General features: G+C 44.2%; 1 protein-coding gene across 1 annotated transcript; it reads left to right on the top strand.

Moving 5' to 3' along the window:
• The first annotated feature begins 7,291 nt into the window (after positions 1-7,291).
• LOC124254094 lies at positions 7,292-17,857 on the top strand. Its single transcript, XM_046687968.1, has 10 exons — positions 7,292-7,418; positions 8,650-8,727; positions 9,020-9,652; positions 10,467-10,673; positions 11,328-11,675; positions 12,252-12,425; positions 13,119-13,567; positions 14,129-14,255; positions 14,547-14,626; positions 17,710-17,857. The coding sequence occupies exons 2-10, from the start codon at positions 8,661-8,663 to the stop codon at positions 17,749-17,751; spliced, it is 2,127 nt and encodes a 708-aa protein (XP_046543924.1). The 5' UTR covers positions 7,292-7,418; positions 8,650-8,660; the 3' UTR covers positions 17,752-17,857.
• Positions 17,858-18,581: the final 724 nt, after the last annotated feature.

The following is an 18,581-nucleotide window of genomic DNA, read 5'->3' as shown; positions in this document are numbered from 1 at the left end:
ATGCCGCTAAAGAAGCACTATTTGTCACCACGCTGAGTATGTCAGATCATATATGTTTGATACTGGTGTGTACTTTGCCAAGTTCCGGTCAATATTCTTTAACATAACAATATAATTCTTCGATGTCAAGGACACGTCTCGTAACTGACCAGTTTTCTCTTCTCTGCTTTGCACACATTCAAGAAATCTATCAGATATCAGTTAAATAAATAAATTAGACAGACCTAGAACACTGTTTAACATCACAGCAGTTATCTTCTCAGTTAAATGCCACTGTACTGCCTAGCAAACGTTACCGGTTTGGCAAAGACCATCAAATCATAGTGATTATCATGTTAGACAGAGACAGTCACAATGTTTATAGGTTGAGACAAAGAGGTCACAATGTTTATAAGTTGAGACAGAGACAGTCACAATGTTTATAGGTTGAGACAGAGACGGTCACAATGTTTATTGGTTGAGACAGAGACAGTCACAATGTTTATAGGTTGAGACAGAGACAGTCACAATGTTTACAGGTTGAGACAGAGACAGTCACAATGTTTATAGGTTGAGACAGAGACGGTCACAATGTTTATAGGTTGAGACAGAGACGGTCACAATGTTTATAGGTTGAGACAGAGACAGTCAAAATGTTTATAGGTTGAGACAGAGACGGTCACAATGTTTATTGGTTGAGACAGAGACAGTCACAATGTTTATAGGTTGAGACAGAGACAGTCACAATGTTTATAGGTTGAGACAGAGACGGTCACAATGTTTATAGGTTGAGACAGAGACGGTCACAATGTTTATTGGTTGAGACAGAGACAGTCACAATGTTTATAGGTTGAGACAGAGAGAGTCAAAATGTTTATAGGTTGAGACAGAGACAGTCACAATGTTTATTGGTTGAGACAGAGACAGTCACAATGTTTATAGGTTGAGACAGAGACAGTCACAATGTTTATAGGTTGAGACAGAGACGGTCACAATGTTTATAGGTTGAGACAGAGACGGTCACAATGTTTATTGGTTGAGACAGAGACAGTCACAATGTTTATAGGTTGAGACAGAGACAGTCAAAGAAATGTTTATAGGTTGAGACAGAGACCACAGAGATTTCAAAATTAGTATCGGTTATGCGTGAACACATTTTAAGTTCAAAGTATCCATGATACTCTCCCTGTATCTTTGTTCATATAAAGACCTCACATTACTTAAAGTCTTATATAACGTCAATAAACGGACATTAAGTTTGCACATCAATATATCAATATTAGTCTTTAACACACTATAGACGAAAGGTGGAGGCATTATATACTAATATTTGCCTAGGTATCATGATGGTCCTGGAGGGTGTGTCAACAGAGCGTGGTGCAAGTCACCCCCGTGCCCTGTTATATAAATGCCTGACATCTATAATAGACGCACTTCCAGACAGAGTCCAAGTGTAAAATATTCAAAGTATAAAGATGTGGTTACTGTGAAAGCAAGAGTTGCTGTCAATTGAAATGCAAACATTGACTGAAGATGTCTAGATACCAGAAGAATGATTGTGGGGGTTGGGATGGGTAGGGAAGGGTTGTGTTGGTGCTAATGTGTGATAAGTGGTGCTGTGTGATAGGAGGGATAGAGGTGGAGTGGTGGTGCTGTGTGTGTAGGAGATAGGAGGGTAGAGATGGGTGGTGCTGTGATAGGAACACCAGTGAGTAGGAGTGGTGCTATTGTTGATAGGAGGGGTACAGGGGTGACTATGTGTGATAGGAGGGGTAGGAGTGGTAGGGTGGGGTGAGGTCAGTGGTGACTGTGATAGTGTGTGGTAGGATAGGAGGGTAGGAGTATTGTACCAGTGGGATGGTGAGTCGTTCTCCACACAGTAGGAGTGAAATGTGTGGTACCCTGGTGTGATACCAGTGGGTGGATGGAGGGTGGGGTGGTGGTGTACAATGACTAGGAAGTGGTGCTGTGAGTGTAGTAGTGGGGTATTGTACCACATGGAGGCCCATGGATGCTCCCACAGTCTGTGATGACAGGAGGGTACTGAAGTGGGGTATTGATGCTCCACATGTATTGAGGTGGCAGGAGTGGGGTGAAGTGGTGTAGGTATTGTACCCATGGATGGTCAACACAGTACTGAAGAGTGTGTGGTACTTTGGACTGTGTGCCAACCATGGATGGAAGTGGTAACTGTGTGAGGGGTGTAGTGGTGGTTTGTATGATAGGAGTGGTACAGGAAGCATAGGAGGTGGTACTCATGGATGGACACACAGTACTGAAGTGTGTGGTAGGGTATTGTACCCCATGGATGCTCCACACAGTACTGAGAAGTGTGTGTGTAGGGTATTGTACCATATGGTGGATGCTCCACACAGTACTGAGAGGTGTGGTGGTAGGGTATTGTACCCCATGGATGCTCCACACCGTACTGAAGTGTGTGGTAGTGGTATTGTACCCCATGGATGCTCCACACAGTACTGAAGTGTGGTGGTAGGATGTGTGATAGGAGGGGTAGGAGTGAAATGGATGCTCCACAGTACCCAAGAAGTGTGTGGTAGGGTATTGTACCACATGGATGCTCCACACAGTACAGAAGGTGTGTGATAGGGTATGTACCCCATGGATGCTCCACACAGTACTGAAGTGTGTGGTAGGGTATTGTACCCATGGATGCTCCACACAGTACAAGTGTGTGGTAGGGTATTGTACCAGTGGATGCTCCCACACAGTTGAAGAAGTGGTATTGTACCATGGATGCTCCACACAATGTACTGTGTGGTAGGGTATTGTACCACATGGATGCTCCACACAGTACTGAAGTGTGTGGTTGGGTATTGATGTAATACCACATGGATGCTCCACACACAGTACTGAGAAGTGTGTGGTAGGGTATTGTACCACATGGATGCTCCACACAGTACTGAAGTGTGTGGTAGGGTATTGTACCACATGGATGTACCACATGGATGGGTATTGTACACATGGATGCCCACTACTGAAGAGTGTGTGGTTGGGTATTGTACAACATGGATGCTCCACACAGTACTGAAGTGTGTGGTAGGGTATTGTACAACATGGATGCTCCACACACAGTACTGAAGGTGTGTGGTAGGGCATTGTACCACATGGATGCTCCACACAGTACTGAAGTGTGTGTAGGGTATTGTACTCATGGATGCTCCACACAGTACTGAAGTGTGTGGTAGGGTATTGTAACACATGGATCCTCCTCACAGTACTGAAGTGTGTGGGTAGGGTATTGTACCACATGGATGCTCCACACAGTACTGAAGTGTGTGGTAGGGTATTGTACCCCATGGATGCTCCACACAGTACTGAAGTGTGTGTGGTAGGGTATTGTACCCCATGGATGCTCCACACAGTACTGAAGTGTGTGGTAGGGTATTGTACCACATGGATGCTCCACACAGTACTGAAGTGTGTGGTAGGGTATTGTACCCCATGGATGCTCCACACAGTACTGAAGTGTGTGGTAGGGTATTGTACCACATGGATGCTCCACACAGTACTGAAGTGTGTGGTAGGGTATTGTACCCCATGGATGCTCCACACAGTACTGAAGTGTGTGGTAGGGTATTGTACCCTCATGGATGCTCCACACAGTACTGAAGTGTGTGGTAGGGTGTTAATACCCCATGGATGCTCCACACAGTACTGAAGTGTGTGGTAGGGTATTGTACCACATGGATGCTCCACACAGTACTGAAGTGTGTGGTAGGGTATTGTACCCCATGGATGCTCCACACAGTACTGAAGTGTGTGGTAGGGTATTGTACCACATGGATGCTCCACACAGTACTGAAGTGTGTGGTAGGGTGGGTGTGTACCTCATGGATGCTCCACACCGTACTGAAGTGTGTGGTAGGGTATTGTACCCCATGGATGCTCCAACACAGTACTGAAGTGTGTGGTAGGGTATTGGATACCACATGGAATGTGTGGCTCCACCCCATGGATGCTCCACACAGTACTGAAGTGTGTGGTTGGGCATTGTACACCATGGATGCTCCACACAGCTCAACACCGTACTGAAGTGTGTGGTAGGGTATTGTACCCCATGGATGCTCCACACAGTACTGAAGTGTGTGGTAGGGTATTGTACCCCATGGATGCTCCACCACAGTACTGAAGTGTGTGGTAGGGTATTGTACCCCATGGATGCTCCACACAGTACTGAAGTGTGGTAGGGTATTGTAATACCCCATGGATGCTCCACACAGTACTGAAGTGTGTGGTAGGGTATTGTACCACATGGATGCTCCACACAGTACTGAAGTGTGTGGTAGGGTATTGTACCACATGGATGCTCCACACAGTACTGAAGTGTGTGTGGTAGGGTATTGTACCCCATGGATGCTCCACACAGTACTGAAGTGTGTGGTAGGGTATTGTACCCCATGGATGCTCCACACAGTACTGAAGTGTGTGGTAGGGTATTGTACATGGAATGCTCCACACAGTACTGAAGTGTGTGGTAGGGTATTGTACCCCATGGATGCTCCACACAGTACTGAAGTGTGTGGTAGGGTATTGTACCATGGATGCTCCACACAGTACTGAAGTGTGTGGTAGGGTATTGTACCATGGATGCTCCACACACAGTACTGAAGTGTGTGGTAGGGTGTACCACATTGCTCCACACAGTACTGAGGTACCACATGGATGCTCCACACAGTACTGAAGTGTGTGGTAGGGTATTGTACCACATGGATGCTCCACACAGTACTGAAGTGTGTGTGTAGGGTATTGTACCATGGATGCTCCACACAGTACTGAAGTGTGTGGTAGGGTATTGTACCACATGGATGCTCCACACAGTACTGAAGTGTGTGGTAGGGTATTGTACCCCATGGATGCTCCACACAGTACTGAAGTGTGTGGTAGGGTATTGTACCTCATGGATGCTCCACACAGTACTGAAGTGTGTGGTAGGGTATTGTATTGTACCACATGGATGCCACACAGTACTGAAGTGTGTGGTAGGGTATTGTACCCCATGGATGCTCCACACAGTACTGAAGTGTGTGTGTAGGGTATTGTACCTCATGGATGCTCCACACAGTACTGAAGTGTGTGGTAGGGGTATTGCATTGTACCACATGGATGCTCCACACAGTACTTGGATGCTCTAAGTGTGTGGTAGGGTATTGTACCACATGGATGCTCCACACAGTACTGAAGTGTGTAGGTACCTCAGGATGTATTGTACCCCATGGATGCTCCACACAGTACTGAAGTGTGTGGTAGGGTATTGTACCCCATGGATGCTCCACACAGTACTGAAGTGTGTGGTAGGGTATTGTACCATGGATGCTCCACACAGTACTGAGGAAGTGTGTGGTAGGTATTGTACCCCATGGATGCTCCACACAGTACTGAAGGGTGTGTGGTAGGGTATTTGTACCACATGGATGCTCCACATGGATGCTCCACACAGTACTGAAGTGTGTGGTGGGTAGGGTATTGTACCCATGGATGCTCCACACAGTACTGAAGTGTGTGGTAGGGTATTGTACCCACATGGATGCTCCACACAGTACTGAAGTGTGTGGTAGGGTATTGTACCACATGGATGCTCCACACAGTACTGAAGTGTGTGGTAGGGTATTGTACCACATGGATGCTCCACACAGTACTGAAGTGTGTGTGTAGGGTATTGTACCCCATGGATGCTCCACACAGTACTGAAGTGTGTGGTAGGGTATTGTACCACATGGATGCTCCACACAGTACTGAAGTGTGTGGTAGGGTATTGTACCATGGATGCTCCACACAGTACTGAAGTGTGTGGTAGGGTATTGTACCACATGGATGCTCCACACAGTACTGAAGTGTGTGGTAGGGTATTGTACCCCATGGATGCTCCACACAGTACTGAAGTGTGTGGTAGGGTATTGTACCACATGGATGCTCCACACAGTACTGAAGTGTGTGGTAGGGTATTGTACCACATGGATGCTCCACACAGTACTGAAGTGTGTGGTAGGGTATTGTACCCCATGGATGCTCCACACAGTACTGAAGTGTGTGGTAGGGTATTGTACCACATGGATGCTCCACACAGTACTGAAGTGTGTGGTAGGGTATTGTACCACATGGATGCTCCACACAGTACTGAAGTGTGTGGTAGGGTATTGTACCACATGGATGCTCCACACAGTACTGAAGTGTGTGGTAGGGTATTGTACCACATGGATGCTCCACACAGTACTGAAGTGTGTGGTAGGGTATTGTACCACATGGATGCTCCACACAGTACTGAAGTGTGTGGTAGGGTATTGTACCACATGGATGCTCCACACAGTACTGAAGTGTGTGGTAGGGTATTGTACCACATGGATGCTCCACACAGTACTTGAAGTGTGTGGTAGGGTATTGTACCCCATGGATGCTCCACACAGTACTGAAGTGTGTGGTAGGGTATTGTACCACATGGATGCTCCACACAGTACTGAAGTGTGTGGTGCTAGGGATATTGTACCACATGGATGCTCCACACAGTATTGTACCACATGGATGCTCCACACAGTACTGAAGTGTGTGGTAGGGTATTGTACCCCATGGATGCTCCACGCAGTACTGAAGTGTGTGGTAGGGTATTGTACCACATGGATGCTCCACACAGTACTGAAGTGTGAGGTAGGGTATTGTACCACATGGATGCTCCACACCGTATTGAAGTGTGTGGTAGTGTCTTGTACCACATGGATGTTCTACGCAGTACTGAAGTTTGTGGTAGGCTATTGTACCACATGGATGCTCTACGCAACACTGAAGTGTGTGTTTGGGTATTATACAAAATTGATGCTCCACACAGTATTGAAGTGTGAAAAAAGAGGGCCCTCCATCTAGAACTGGTGTGGGTGGATAAAGGTATTTAAACCAGATGCAATACCCTCATGACTGGTTGAATTCGCCCCCATCCAATAGTGAAATACGATCCTAAGATTAATGGACTGCCGTTTATTGACAGTAATGTTTTCATATTAACATAGGAAAATTCTTTGCCACCCTTAAGTCCTTATATGGGCATTGGCACAGAGAAATATTACCGGGTTACATTGGTGAGTGTAGCATAGATCTATGCAGGCTGACAAGGCAACTGATCAAGGCTTGGAGAAACCCATAGAAACCGTATCAATATTGACACAGCAAAGAAAGCGAGGCGAGGAGGAAAGAGTGACTGTATGTACGACATCTCAACTGGCTACGTCATCACCGCCATCGTTAACAACACTGGGTGTGCTAACAAACTACACCTATAGCGAGAATAGCCTATATATACCGAAGGCTCGCGGACAGGCGGCCATTTCAACGCAAGAAGAAAGGCAGGCACAAGTAACTACTGGTACTCAAGTGTCTGTACAACCATCACCTACTGCAGAGGGAAGAACGTATACAGAAACTCCGAGCTCTTCGTAAGTAATTGCCTACAGTTTACTTACTGATTGCAAAACTTGTCTAACTTTGTAATCAAAGCAACGATGATAATTAGCTTCCACAACGTGTGACGTCATCGCTCTCAGGTTCTATATAGCATAGGTATGCTGACTAACACGGTATCTATGGGAGGACATCTTCAGCAGCTGCTGTCAGTAGCGACAGACTCGACATTGACTTCTTCTTCTATATGTATTTTACAGCTACATTTCAGGACAGGGGTTGGATCCTGTGTAGTAGTAATGATTACGTGTTTACCGCGCTCATAGTGCGAAACAACAAACATTCGCTTAGATTGGGCTGTCATGGGCTTACAAAAACAGGAACCCTCTAAATGCCAGTTACGAAAAAGGATACAGGTATAAGGATACGGATGGGGGGATACGGCTGTGAGGATACAAGTATAAAGATACGGGTATAAGTATAGGGGTATAAGGATACGGGTGTGAGGATACAGGTGGAAGGATACAGATATAAGGATACGGGTGGGAGGATACAGGTATAAGGATACGGGTGGGAGGATACAGGTGGAAGGATACAGATATAAGGATACAGGTATAAGGATACGGGTGGGAGGATACAGGTATAAGGATACGGGTGGGTGATACGGGTATAAGGATACGACTCAGGGGATACGGGTATAAAGATACGGGTGGATGATACGGGTATAAGGATACGGGTGGGGGAAACGAGTGTGAGGATACAGGTAGAAGGGGACGGGTGGGAGGATACGTGTGGAATGATACAGGTGGAAGGATACAGATATAAGGATACAGGTATAAGGATACAGGTATGAGGATACAGGTGGAAGGATACAGATATAAGGATACAGGTATAAGGATACGGGTGGGAGGATACAGGTATAAGGATACGGGTGTGAGGATACGGGTGGATGATACGGGTATAAAGATACGGGTGGGGGATACGAGTGTGAGGATACAGGTAGAAGAGGACGGGTGGGGGATGCAGGTATGCGGATACAGGTATAAGGATACGGGTGGGATGATACAGGTGTGTTTCCCCATTGCAACCAGGCGTGTCCGCTTAACAGCGCCTGAAGGAGGAGAACATTAAAATAGGTGATGATCTGGCCGCGTTGTAATCCCGCTGAATTGAAAATAATGGCACCGCTTTCCTTGCCACTACGGGTAAAATATTCGTGACTTGCTAATGACTCACAGTACTCACACGTGTTTCTCTGTCTTCCAGCTGGAGAGACGATGAACGCCAAGTTCTTCATCACCGTCCTTGTGGGCGTCACCTTGCCTTCGCTCTCACTTCAGATATGTAAGAACTTTATCAGTATTCTCATAACACTATCAATAATAATGATGAAATTTACAAGCAATATTATTGTTTTAAAATATTTATGCTTATGTAGTCAATAGTGTGTTACATTTATGATATCCGATATTTTTAGAATAGTACTGAAGTCGCGAAATAAATATATTTTAGACGATGAAATCGACTTCCATTGAAAAATAGCTGGACACAGTAAAGTTAGGATGACAATGCATGTCCTGATTATTAATTATGCTGATTATTAATTATGCTGATTATTAATTATGCTGATTTCCAGTGGTGAGGAATTGCGGCACCTCCACCTACAGGAACGATAACGTCATAGTAGCATCTGAACTGTCCGAGAACGCTCGTGCAGCTGCTAGGACCGGCTCAAACATCGGGACCGAGTATCAGACATACACTGATCAGATGCTTAGCTTCTTCGCGGACGCCAGCGCCACAGGAGTTGACATCAACGTAGGCGTGGTCTACTTCTCCAGCCTGAACAACTTCCAGTACGATGGCCTGCTGAGGCCGGCATCAGTGCTCACCAATGCAAACTTTCCTACCCGAAGTGCTTCAACTGGTGCGACACTTATTGGGGGACTTCAAGAAATTGAAACTAACGCCGGAAGACTTGCTGTCAACGGGAGGCGAGTTCAGTTGCCTGTCATATATGCGTCCCAGATATCGAGGAGAGACATTGATCCAATCACTATTATAGTGTCTCGACTGAGACAGAGGAATGTATTCGTGTATCTGTTCGCCGTCGGGTCGGCCGTTCTTGACAGCAATTTGGACAACCTGAGAGGCAATTTGACCACTGTAACTGGGAGAGACGTCGTCTTCACCGTCACAAACCTATTCAACCTAGGCCAAGAAATCACGAGACAGGTTCTCGAGTGTGACCTCGTAATTCCCAACTCATGTGAGTATACCTCAGATTACTGTTCTTGTTACTGCCGAACTATAGTGAACGGGGGTCCATGTTTACAATAGTATACAGTCCTAATATGTTACAATGGGTTGAACTATCTGCTGGGGTTGTAATGTTCTACACTATCCTGTTCTGTAGTCACGTTTTCCATCGACTTAATACATGTACTAAACAAATACTCCACCTCCTTGCACAGTTCTTTTCTTTATTTCCTAATTTTCACCCACAGAGCAATACAAAGTTAGCGAAGAAACTTGGTAAAGATTGAAGGGAACTTTGTACTTTCATGTGTTCTCTTATGTTTGTGATTCAGTAGATATTACATACCACTGTGTTCTGTAGTAATGTGTCTCAGCGATCTAATAACTATACTGTACACTGTTATGAAGTGGCAAGAAGCAAGAATGTTTATCATCCAAAACTGTGTTCTACAGGAGATATTGCTTGTGTGAGATCAAACGATACTTCCTATGAGATATCGTTCTGACAGTAGATTTTTATACAATGCCCTGACGTCATCAATTACATGACTCACAATGCTATGACGTCAAAAAACTGATGACGTCACACTGCTATGACATCGCTGCACTGTAAGTCTAATGGCAGTACCATGTTCAGAGATGTACATTTTTCATTGAAACTAATGAAGAGTGATTTTTGATGATAAATAGAATCTCACCCTCGTGTCTACTGATATCAAATATATCAACATGCCTCGGATATTTGTAACTTTATCAACTTGATATGATATTTTTCATATCCAAAGAGACTCGGGTGAGATTCTCTATTTGCAATGATGTTGCAGTGTGTTCCGACTGTATCATCGAGGAGAGTTCCGCCCTCATCCCCCACCCAGACCGCTGTGACAAATACGTCCAGTGTTACATCCGGGGCAACCAGATCTTGACCGCCGAGTTCTTCTGCCCCCACGGCACCCTGTACGACCGCACCCTCGCCACGTGTCAGCATGCCAACACCGTCATCAACGACAGAAGCGTCAAGACCGGATGCCGTGAGTAGTACCGATGACGTCATAATAGCCGAGGGTGGAATCCATACTGCGGGAAGCGCTCGTAATATAACCAATATCCTCGACACGGAGTAGTGTCATGGCCAGCAAACTCCCTTTCGCCAAATACAGCGTTTCAGGGATATTTTCTCATTCATTGGGTTCGCAGTGCCTAAAATCTACTCGGCGTAATAAACCTGACTCGCCCAACAGACTGACTTATTGGGGAACATCAATAAGAGCTACTGTACATTTCTAGGTTTGAAATATCCCATACAGAGCTGGCATGTCTCAGGAAACACAGGCCCTCGTGTCTTTGCGAGGATTAAAGATTTTTAAGAAATACATAACATCTGAGATGACCTCCCGACTCGAAATGAAGCCTTTCGAGTCGGGGGTCATCTCAAAAATAATATTTTTTTAATCTTTAATCCTCGCAAAGACACGTGGGCTTGTGTCAGTAAACTGTGATCACCTGTGATAAAAAATTTTAAGAGACCGTTCATATTTTAAGGCCAGGCGGTGTGTGGGCGGTGTGTGTGTGTGTGTGTGTAAGGGTGACCCCCCAAAAAAAATAAAAAAATAATAATCAAAGACAACGCAATATCTCGCCAACTTTTAAGGGGATATCTTACAATATTGGTTTCTCCTCTCTAGAGTGGTGTGCGAGTACCAGCGGCCGCTACCAATACCGGGACAGCTGCGCCTCCTACTGGCAGTGTGGAGGTACCATAGGGGCGTCCACTCTGGAGCCTAGGTGCTGTCCTCAGGGGCAGCGCTTTGACTCGGCCACCAGTTTGTGTATCAGCGACTTCGGGTGTGACAGAACCGTCAAACACCCCCACGCGTCATACTGCAAGACGTACTTCCAGTGTAACGGCGAAGAGTTGGCGTCTCAGTGCTGTACTGGGGGCAATGGCTTCGTCAGCAACGACACATTCAACGACTGCGCTCCACGGACCGACTGTGTCGACCAGAACTGCCAGGAACCAAGCAAAAACCCAAGTACGTCTTTTATCATTTTACTGAACTGCTGGTTACAAGAAAACATACATTTCAAATTTGCTTTGATCATAAAATTAATAAAGTTATCAAATGACAGAAAACAAAGCTGCAAACGTAAGTTTCCAAACACTAGTGATATACCCGAACACAGCTCCGACAAACAACAAAACAACAATTTCATCAATGTAAAGTACGTGCGAATCTCGGAACATGAGGAAAACTAAACTCGGTGTATTACTCAGTCCGTGTAATTATACTGAAGGAAACAAATAAGGGATCACCACTTCATGGCAGTGTTCCTTTGTTTATTCTCAGATTTCCTCCCACCGCGCTATTCAAAGCTGGTGATAAAAACTGGAAGATGTTAGTGGAACACTTCAATTTTCCTGTGTTCCTTTTTTGTTTCTCTCAGTATATTATTTCAAGATGTCGACTCCTTCACTGCATTTGTTTATTAACTCACATCTGATGCCGTGTTGTGTTCAGGCTAGTCATAACCCTGATTACACAAAGCACAATTGTTATGATGTTAACATTGGAAAGAAATCTGGCAACATGGCCCCTCTTGTGTTTCAGACTGCAACATTGAAGCTGTTGGTGACTGTCAGTACAGGCAAGTGGTGAACGGTGTTACATTCGCTACCCAGGACTGTCCCAAGGGTCAAGGTTTCTCCGTGGCAGACTGCGCTTGTTCCATTAAATTGCCTTCAACGGTTGTCTGCCCTAGTGCTAGGATTAACAATAATGCCCGTAAGTTGGCCATAGACAGATAAATGGATTAACGCTTGGGGTGAAGGAGCTGTGTCAGGGATAGATGTAGCTGTAGATTATCCTGGTCAGATATAGACAGATAAATGGATTAACGCTCGGGGTGAAGGAGCTGTGTCAGGGATAGATGTAGTTGTAGATTATCCTGGTCAGATATAGACAGATAATTGGATTAACGCTTGGGGCGAAGGAGCTGTGTCAGGGATAGATGTAGCTGTAGATTATCCTGGTCAGATATAGACAGATAGATGGATTAACGCTCGGGGTGAAGGAGCTGTGTCAGGGATAGATGTAGCTGTAGATTATCCTGGTCAGATATAGACAGATAGATGGATTAACGCTCGGGGTGAAGGAGCTGTGTCAGGGATAGATGTAGCTGTAGATTATCCTGGTCAGATATAGACAGATAGATGGATTAACGCTCGGTTTGACGGATGCTGACTAGATATATAATAATAATAATAATAATAATAATAATAATAATAATAATAATAATAATAATAATGTCCACTTGTATGGCGCCGTTTCCACACACTAGTGTATGCTCATGGCGTATATATGTATACGGGGCGGATGGGGAAATGTAGGGATGGAAGCGGAGTTGATGGGTAGATATATGTATACTTGATGGATGGAATGTACAGAGTATCAAATGTTTAATGTTTATATTTCCAGTGCAGTGTAAGGACAATTTCCTCACAACTATGGCCAACTATGATGGCACTAATCCCTATTTCGACGATGAAGAACCATGGCCCTGGAACATCAAGAACAACAACGTCACTAAAAGCGGTACCGTCGGGGGCGTCTACGACGGCGTTCGGTCGTACCTGTCTATCCCGCGCACGGCTGGAACAGGGGAGGCAACTAAGAACGGTTTGTGGGCACGCGTCGTGTACCAGGACGGGACAGACAACGGCCAGCCTCTGAGCCAACCCAGAGTTCTCCTAAGCAACGCCCCGTGTGATAATGCGGTTGATTCTAATGAAGATGCTTCAATTTCCGTCACCACTACACCCAACCAGGGTCTTGTGACAGTTAGGCTCGTCACCGACAGCGGCACACAGTACGACTACAACGACGATGTCCCCGTCTCAGTCCAGCTTAACTACAACCCTCAAACAGTATGATATGTTCTGATCTTTTCTCGGTTTGAGAAATGCACTTCCTAACACGCCATACTTGATGTGCGACTTAGGTTTAGGATCATCGACATGCTTATGGCTTGTAATCGTACTCACAATACCAATCACTGGATTAACTGGTCCAAACTCGATCACCTACAAAGGTATTATGGTTTGAATATTACCCAGTGCGAGGTTAAAAAACGAAAACAACACGTGTACATGCACACACAAACGCACGCACACAATCACACACATACCGGTATCTAATCGTCGACAATGACACCTTAAAGAGGCACGATGAAATGATTAAAGCTGTGAATGCTCTTGCATGCTGGCCGAAAGTGTCTGTGTTTGTGTCTGTGCCTGTGTCTGTATCTGTGTCTGTCTTTGCCTGTGTCTGTGACTGTGTCTGTCTTTTCCTGTGTCTGTGACTGTGTACTTGTCTATGTCTGTGTCTAATCAGTTGTCAGTTATATCTTTGTAACCAGTCTTACTAAACGTCTTATTGCTAAATGCCATCTCAGTTTGTTGTGACAACTCAAGATGCCCTTGTTGCAGTATGGCCCCAATGACAAGAAAACTGTGACCTTTCTCTACGACAACAACGTCCTCACAGCCAACCTCAACATCAACGGCATTAGTATCGACCAGGGAGAGGCCACTGCAAGTGCGACAGGGAATTCACGTATGTACACTCTTAACTAATTCTTCTTATATCAGTTGCATCGCGAGGCCCTGTTTCGGGGTCTACTGCCAGAGCAGCCTGTGCCTAGCCAATATGCTACACTGATGTTTCAATGAGTTACAAACCTTGACAAGGTTAATATTACCAAGCTAAATCAAATATATATCATTTTCTACTCACAACAAACACTATGCTGTATGAACCACCTCATTGTATTGCCATGTACTCAATGTTTCAGCTCACATGTTTACTTGTGCTCCTCTTGCTGACATATCATGTCCTCTATTCCAGCCATTGGAACACGAAGTTGCGGTCTCAAGGTCGGCAAGGGAGATAACGTTCAGAGATTGTTCAAGGGAACTGTAGAGAGGGTAAGTAATTGTTTGACTGATTTGTCTGACAAAACAGAGTGATACGTTAAAGAGAGGGCTCAAGGGTGATACGTTATAGAGAGGGTTATGAGTGATACGTTATAGAGAGGGCTTAAGAGTGATGCGTTATAGAGAGGGTTATGAGTGATACGTTATAGAGAGGGCTTAAGAGTGATATGTTATAGAGAGGGCTTAAGAGTGATGCCTTACAGAGAGGGCTTAAGAGTGATATGTTATAGAGAGGGCTTAAGAGTGATATGTAATAGAAAGGGCTTAAGGGTGATATGTTATAGAGAGGGTATGAGTGATACATAGATAGGGCTTAAGGGTGATATGTTATAGAGAGGGTATGAGTGATACATAGAGAGGGCTTAAGAGTGATATATTATAGAAAGGGCTTAAGAGTGATATGTTATAGAGAGGGTTATGAGTGATACGTTATAGAGAGGGTTATGAGTGATACGTTATAGAGAGGGTTATGAGTGATACGTTATAGAGAGGCTTAAGTTTAAGAGTGATATGTTATAGAGAGGGCTTAAGAGTGATATGTTATAGAAGGGCTTAAGAGTGATATATGTTATAGAGAGAGGGCTTAAGAGTGATATATTATAAGAAAGGGCTTAAGAGTGATATATTATAGAGAGGGTTATGAGTGATACGTTATAGAGAGGGCTTAAGAGTGATATGTTATAGAGAGGGCTTAAGAGTGATATGTTATAGAGAGGGCTTAAGAGTGATATGTTATAGAGAGGTTATGAGTGATATGTTATAGAGAGGGCTTAAGAGTGATATGTTATAGAGAAGGTTATGAGTGATATGTTATAGAAAGGGCTTAAGAGTGATATGTTATAGAGAGGGCTTAAGAGTGATATGTTATAGAAAGGGCTTAAGGGTGATATGTTATAGAGAGGGTATGAGTGATACATAGAGAGGGCTTAAGAGTGATATATTATAGAAAGGGCTTAAGAGTGATATGTTATAGAGAGGGTTATGAGTGATACGTTATAGAGAGGGTTATGAGTGATACGTTATAGAGAGGGTTATGAGTGATACGTTATAGAGAGGGCTTAAGAGTGATATGTTATAGAAAGGGTATGAGTGATACGTTATAGAGAGGGCTTAAGAGTGATATGTTATAAAAAGGGCTTATGAGTGATACGTTATAGAGAGGGCTTAAGAGTGATCTGTTATAAAAAGGGCTTAAGAGTGATACGTCATAGAGAGGGCTTAAGAGTGATACGTTATAGAGAGGGCTTAAGAGTGATATATTATAAAAAGGGCTTAAGAGTGATATATTATAAAAAGGGCTTAAGAGTGATACGTTATAGAGAGGGCTTAAGAGTGATATATTATAGAGAGGGTTATGAGTGATATGTTATAGGGAGGGCTTAAGAGTGATACGTTGTAGAGAGGGCTTAAGAGTGATACGTTATAGAGAGGGCTTAAGAGTGATATATTATAGAGAGGGTTATGAGTGATATGTTATAGAGAGGGCTTAAGAGTGATACGTTGTAGAGAGGGCTTAAGAGTGATATGTTATAGAGAGGGCTTAAGAGTGATACGTTGTAGAGAGGGTTATGAGTGATGAAATCTTTAAATGCACTGATGAACAATAATGATAGCATGATGGACTCCAGGCACAATATGATGGACACTACTGTACAATATTGAACACGTTAATTAATATGATTGATATTAAGGTGAGGTGAGGTGAAATTGGGTTTAACGTCGTGCTTGAGAATATTTCGCTCATATGACGACGTGCATGCGTGTGTATGTGTATGTGCGACTGCTTGTACTAGCCCAAACTGAAGATGGTTTTATAGTGCTAGCCCACTGAGATACCATGCCGCAGTGAAGCATGAATACCCCACTCAGACACATTATACTGACTCCCAGCCGACCAGTCCTTGTTGTGCCCATTAATGCCGAGCGCCAGACAGGGACCAACAAGTACCATATTTTAACGTCTTTTGGTATGACGCGGTCGGGGATCGAACCCGCGACCTTCCGCTCTCCGGGCGGACGCTCTAACCACTACACCACGGAGGCGGTAGATTGATATTAAGGACACGCCGATGGAATCTAGAGATGATGAACAATATGCATACTTTGATGAACAATTGGTGTCACTGATGAACTATAGAGATACAATTATGAACAATAGCCCAACCTTAAGGATACAGTGATAGGGGTACTAGGATACTGAACAATAGCGATATTATAATGAATAACAGGGATACTGTTATGGACAATAGGGATACTGTGATGGACAATTGGGATACTGTGATGGACAATAGGGATACTGTGATGGACAATAGGGATACTGTGATGGACAATAGGGATACTGTGATGGACAATAGGGATACTGTTATGGACAATAGGGATACTGTGATGGACAATAGGAATACTGTTATGAACAATTGGGATACTGTGATGGACAATAGGGATACTGTTATGGACAATAGGGATACTGTTATGGACAATAGGGATATTGCGATGGACAATAGGGATACTGTTATGGGCAATTGGGATACTGTGATGGACAATAGGGATACTGTGATGGACAATAGGGATACTGTGATGGACAATAGGGATACTGTTATGAACAATTGGGATACTGTGATGGACAATAGGGATACTGTTATGGACAATAGGGATATTGTGATGGACAATAGGGATACTGTTATGGACAATTGGGATACTGTGATGGACAATAGGGATACTGTGATGGACAATAGGGATACTGTTATGGACAATAGGGATATTGCGATGGACAATAGGGATACTGTTATGGACAATAGGGATATTGTGATGGACAATAGGGATACTGTTATGGACAATTGGGATACTGTGATGGACAATAGGGATACTGTGATGGACAATAGGGATACTGTGATGGACAATAGAGATACTGTGATGGGCATTAGGGATACTGTGATGGACAATTGGACGGACAATAGTTATTCAATGATGAGCAATGGGACGGACAACAGTCATACAATGATGAACAATAGAGATACTATGACAGATAAGAGATACAATGGTAAGTGATAGTAAGTCATGTGTTTTTCATTCTACAGGTGGAGATGCACCTTGACTGCGAGTCCTTCCCAGCCTTGTAGGAGTGGCGCACACTACCGTCATGCCCAAACTTGCGTCAACCTACAACTACGTCATACTTACATTATTAATTTATCCACTGTTTTTCATGAATAAAATTTGCATTTATTTCCTTTTTTATAAATCTCGTGTCACTATTCGGTTTTGGTTTTACTGGAACTTACATTGAAAGTGTCATGTATCGACCTACAGTTATACAAGAAAAGCGATCTAGGTTTACAACAAGTACAAACTACTGCCACGTTATTACAACGGCACTAGACACAAGTGCAACACTACAATTACATCGGCAGCGTCACACTACAGGCGGTAATACTGAGTGAGTGAGTTTACTTTTACGCCGCACTCAGCAATATTCCAGCTTTATGGCGGCGGTTTGTAAATAATCGAGTCTGGACCAGAGAACCCAGTGATCAACAGCATGAGCATCAATCTACGCAATTGGGATACGATGACATGTGTCAACCAAGTCAGCGAGCCTGACCACCCGATCCCGTTAGTCGCCTCTTACGACAAGCATAGGTTACTGAAGATCAATATTCTAACCCGGATCTTCACGGGTCCATCTGGTAATAACACCAAAGTCAGGGATACTACTGTTCACCTTGCAACTGGGGCCAAGCTTCCAAGCTAGGCCTGGGCCCCGTTTCACAAAGCAATGATAGCACTACGACTGTCATAACTCCTATACTGCAACATAGACTTAGGGCTACGATATCTTTGTGAAACGGGGCCCATATCCTGAGAAACATTATCTTCACACAACCACTTGTCTTGATGTGAACAGAGAGGGATGCGCTTCCCCATATAAAGCGTTTCTTCTAGACAGTCC

The sequence above is a fragment of the Haliotis rubra genome, unplaced genomic scaffold (genome assembly GCF_003918875.1).
Source record: "Haliotis rubra isolate DU_JTF1 unplaced genomic scaffold, ASM391887v1 Scf563, whole genome shotgun sequence".
NCBI classification, from domain to species: Eukaryota; Metazoa; Mollusca; class Gastropoda; order Lepetellida; family Haliotidae; genus Haliotis; species Haliotis rubra.
The sequence above is the reverse complement of the archived record's forward strand: the minus strand, read 5'-3'. Positions and strand labels throughout refer to the sequence as shown.

Excerpts from the sequence above, each read along its gene's own strand:
- LOC124254094 (XM_046687968.1), top strand. The coding sequence starts at position 8,661 with ATGAACGCCAAGTTCTTCATCACCGTCCTTGTGGGCGTCACCTTGCCT. Across the intron at positions 9,653-10,466 it reads CCTCGTAATTCCCAACTCAT|TGTGTTCCGACTGTATCATC; the intron begins GTGAGTATACCT and ends ATGATGTTGCAG. Across the intron at positions 10,674-11,327 it reads AAGCGTCAAGACCGGATGCC|AGTGGTGTGCGAGTACCAGC; the intron begins GTGAGTAGTACC and ends TCTCCTCTCTAG.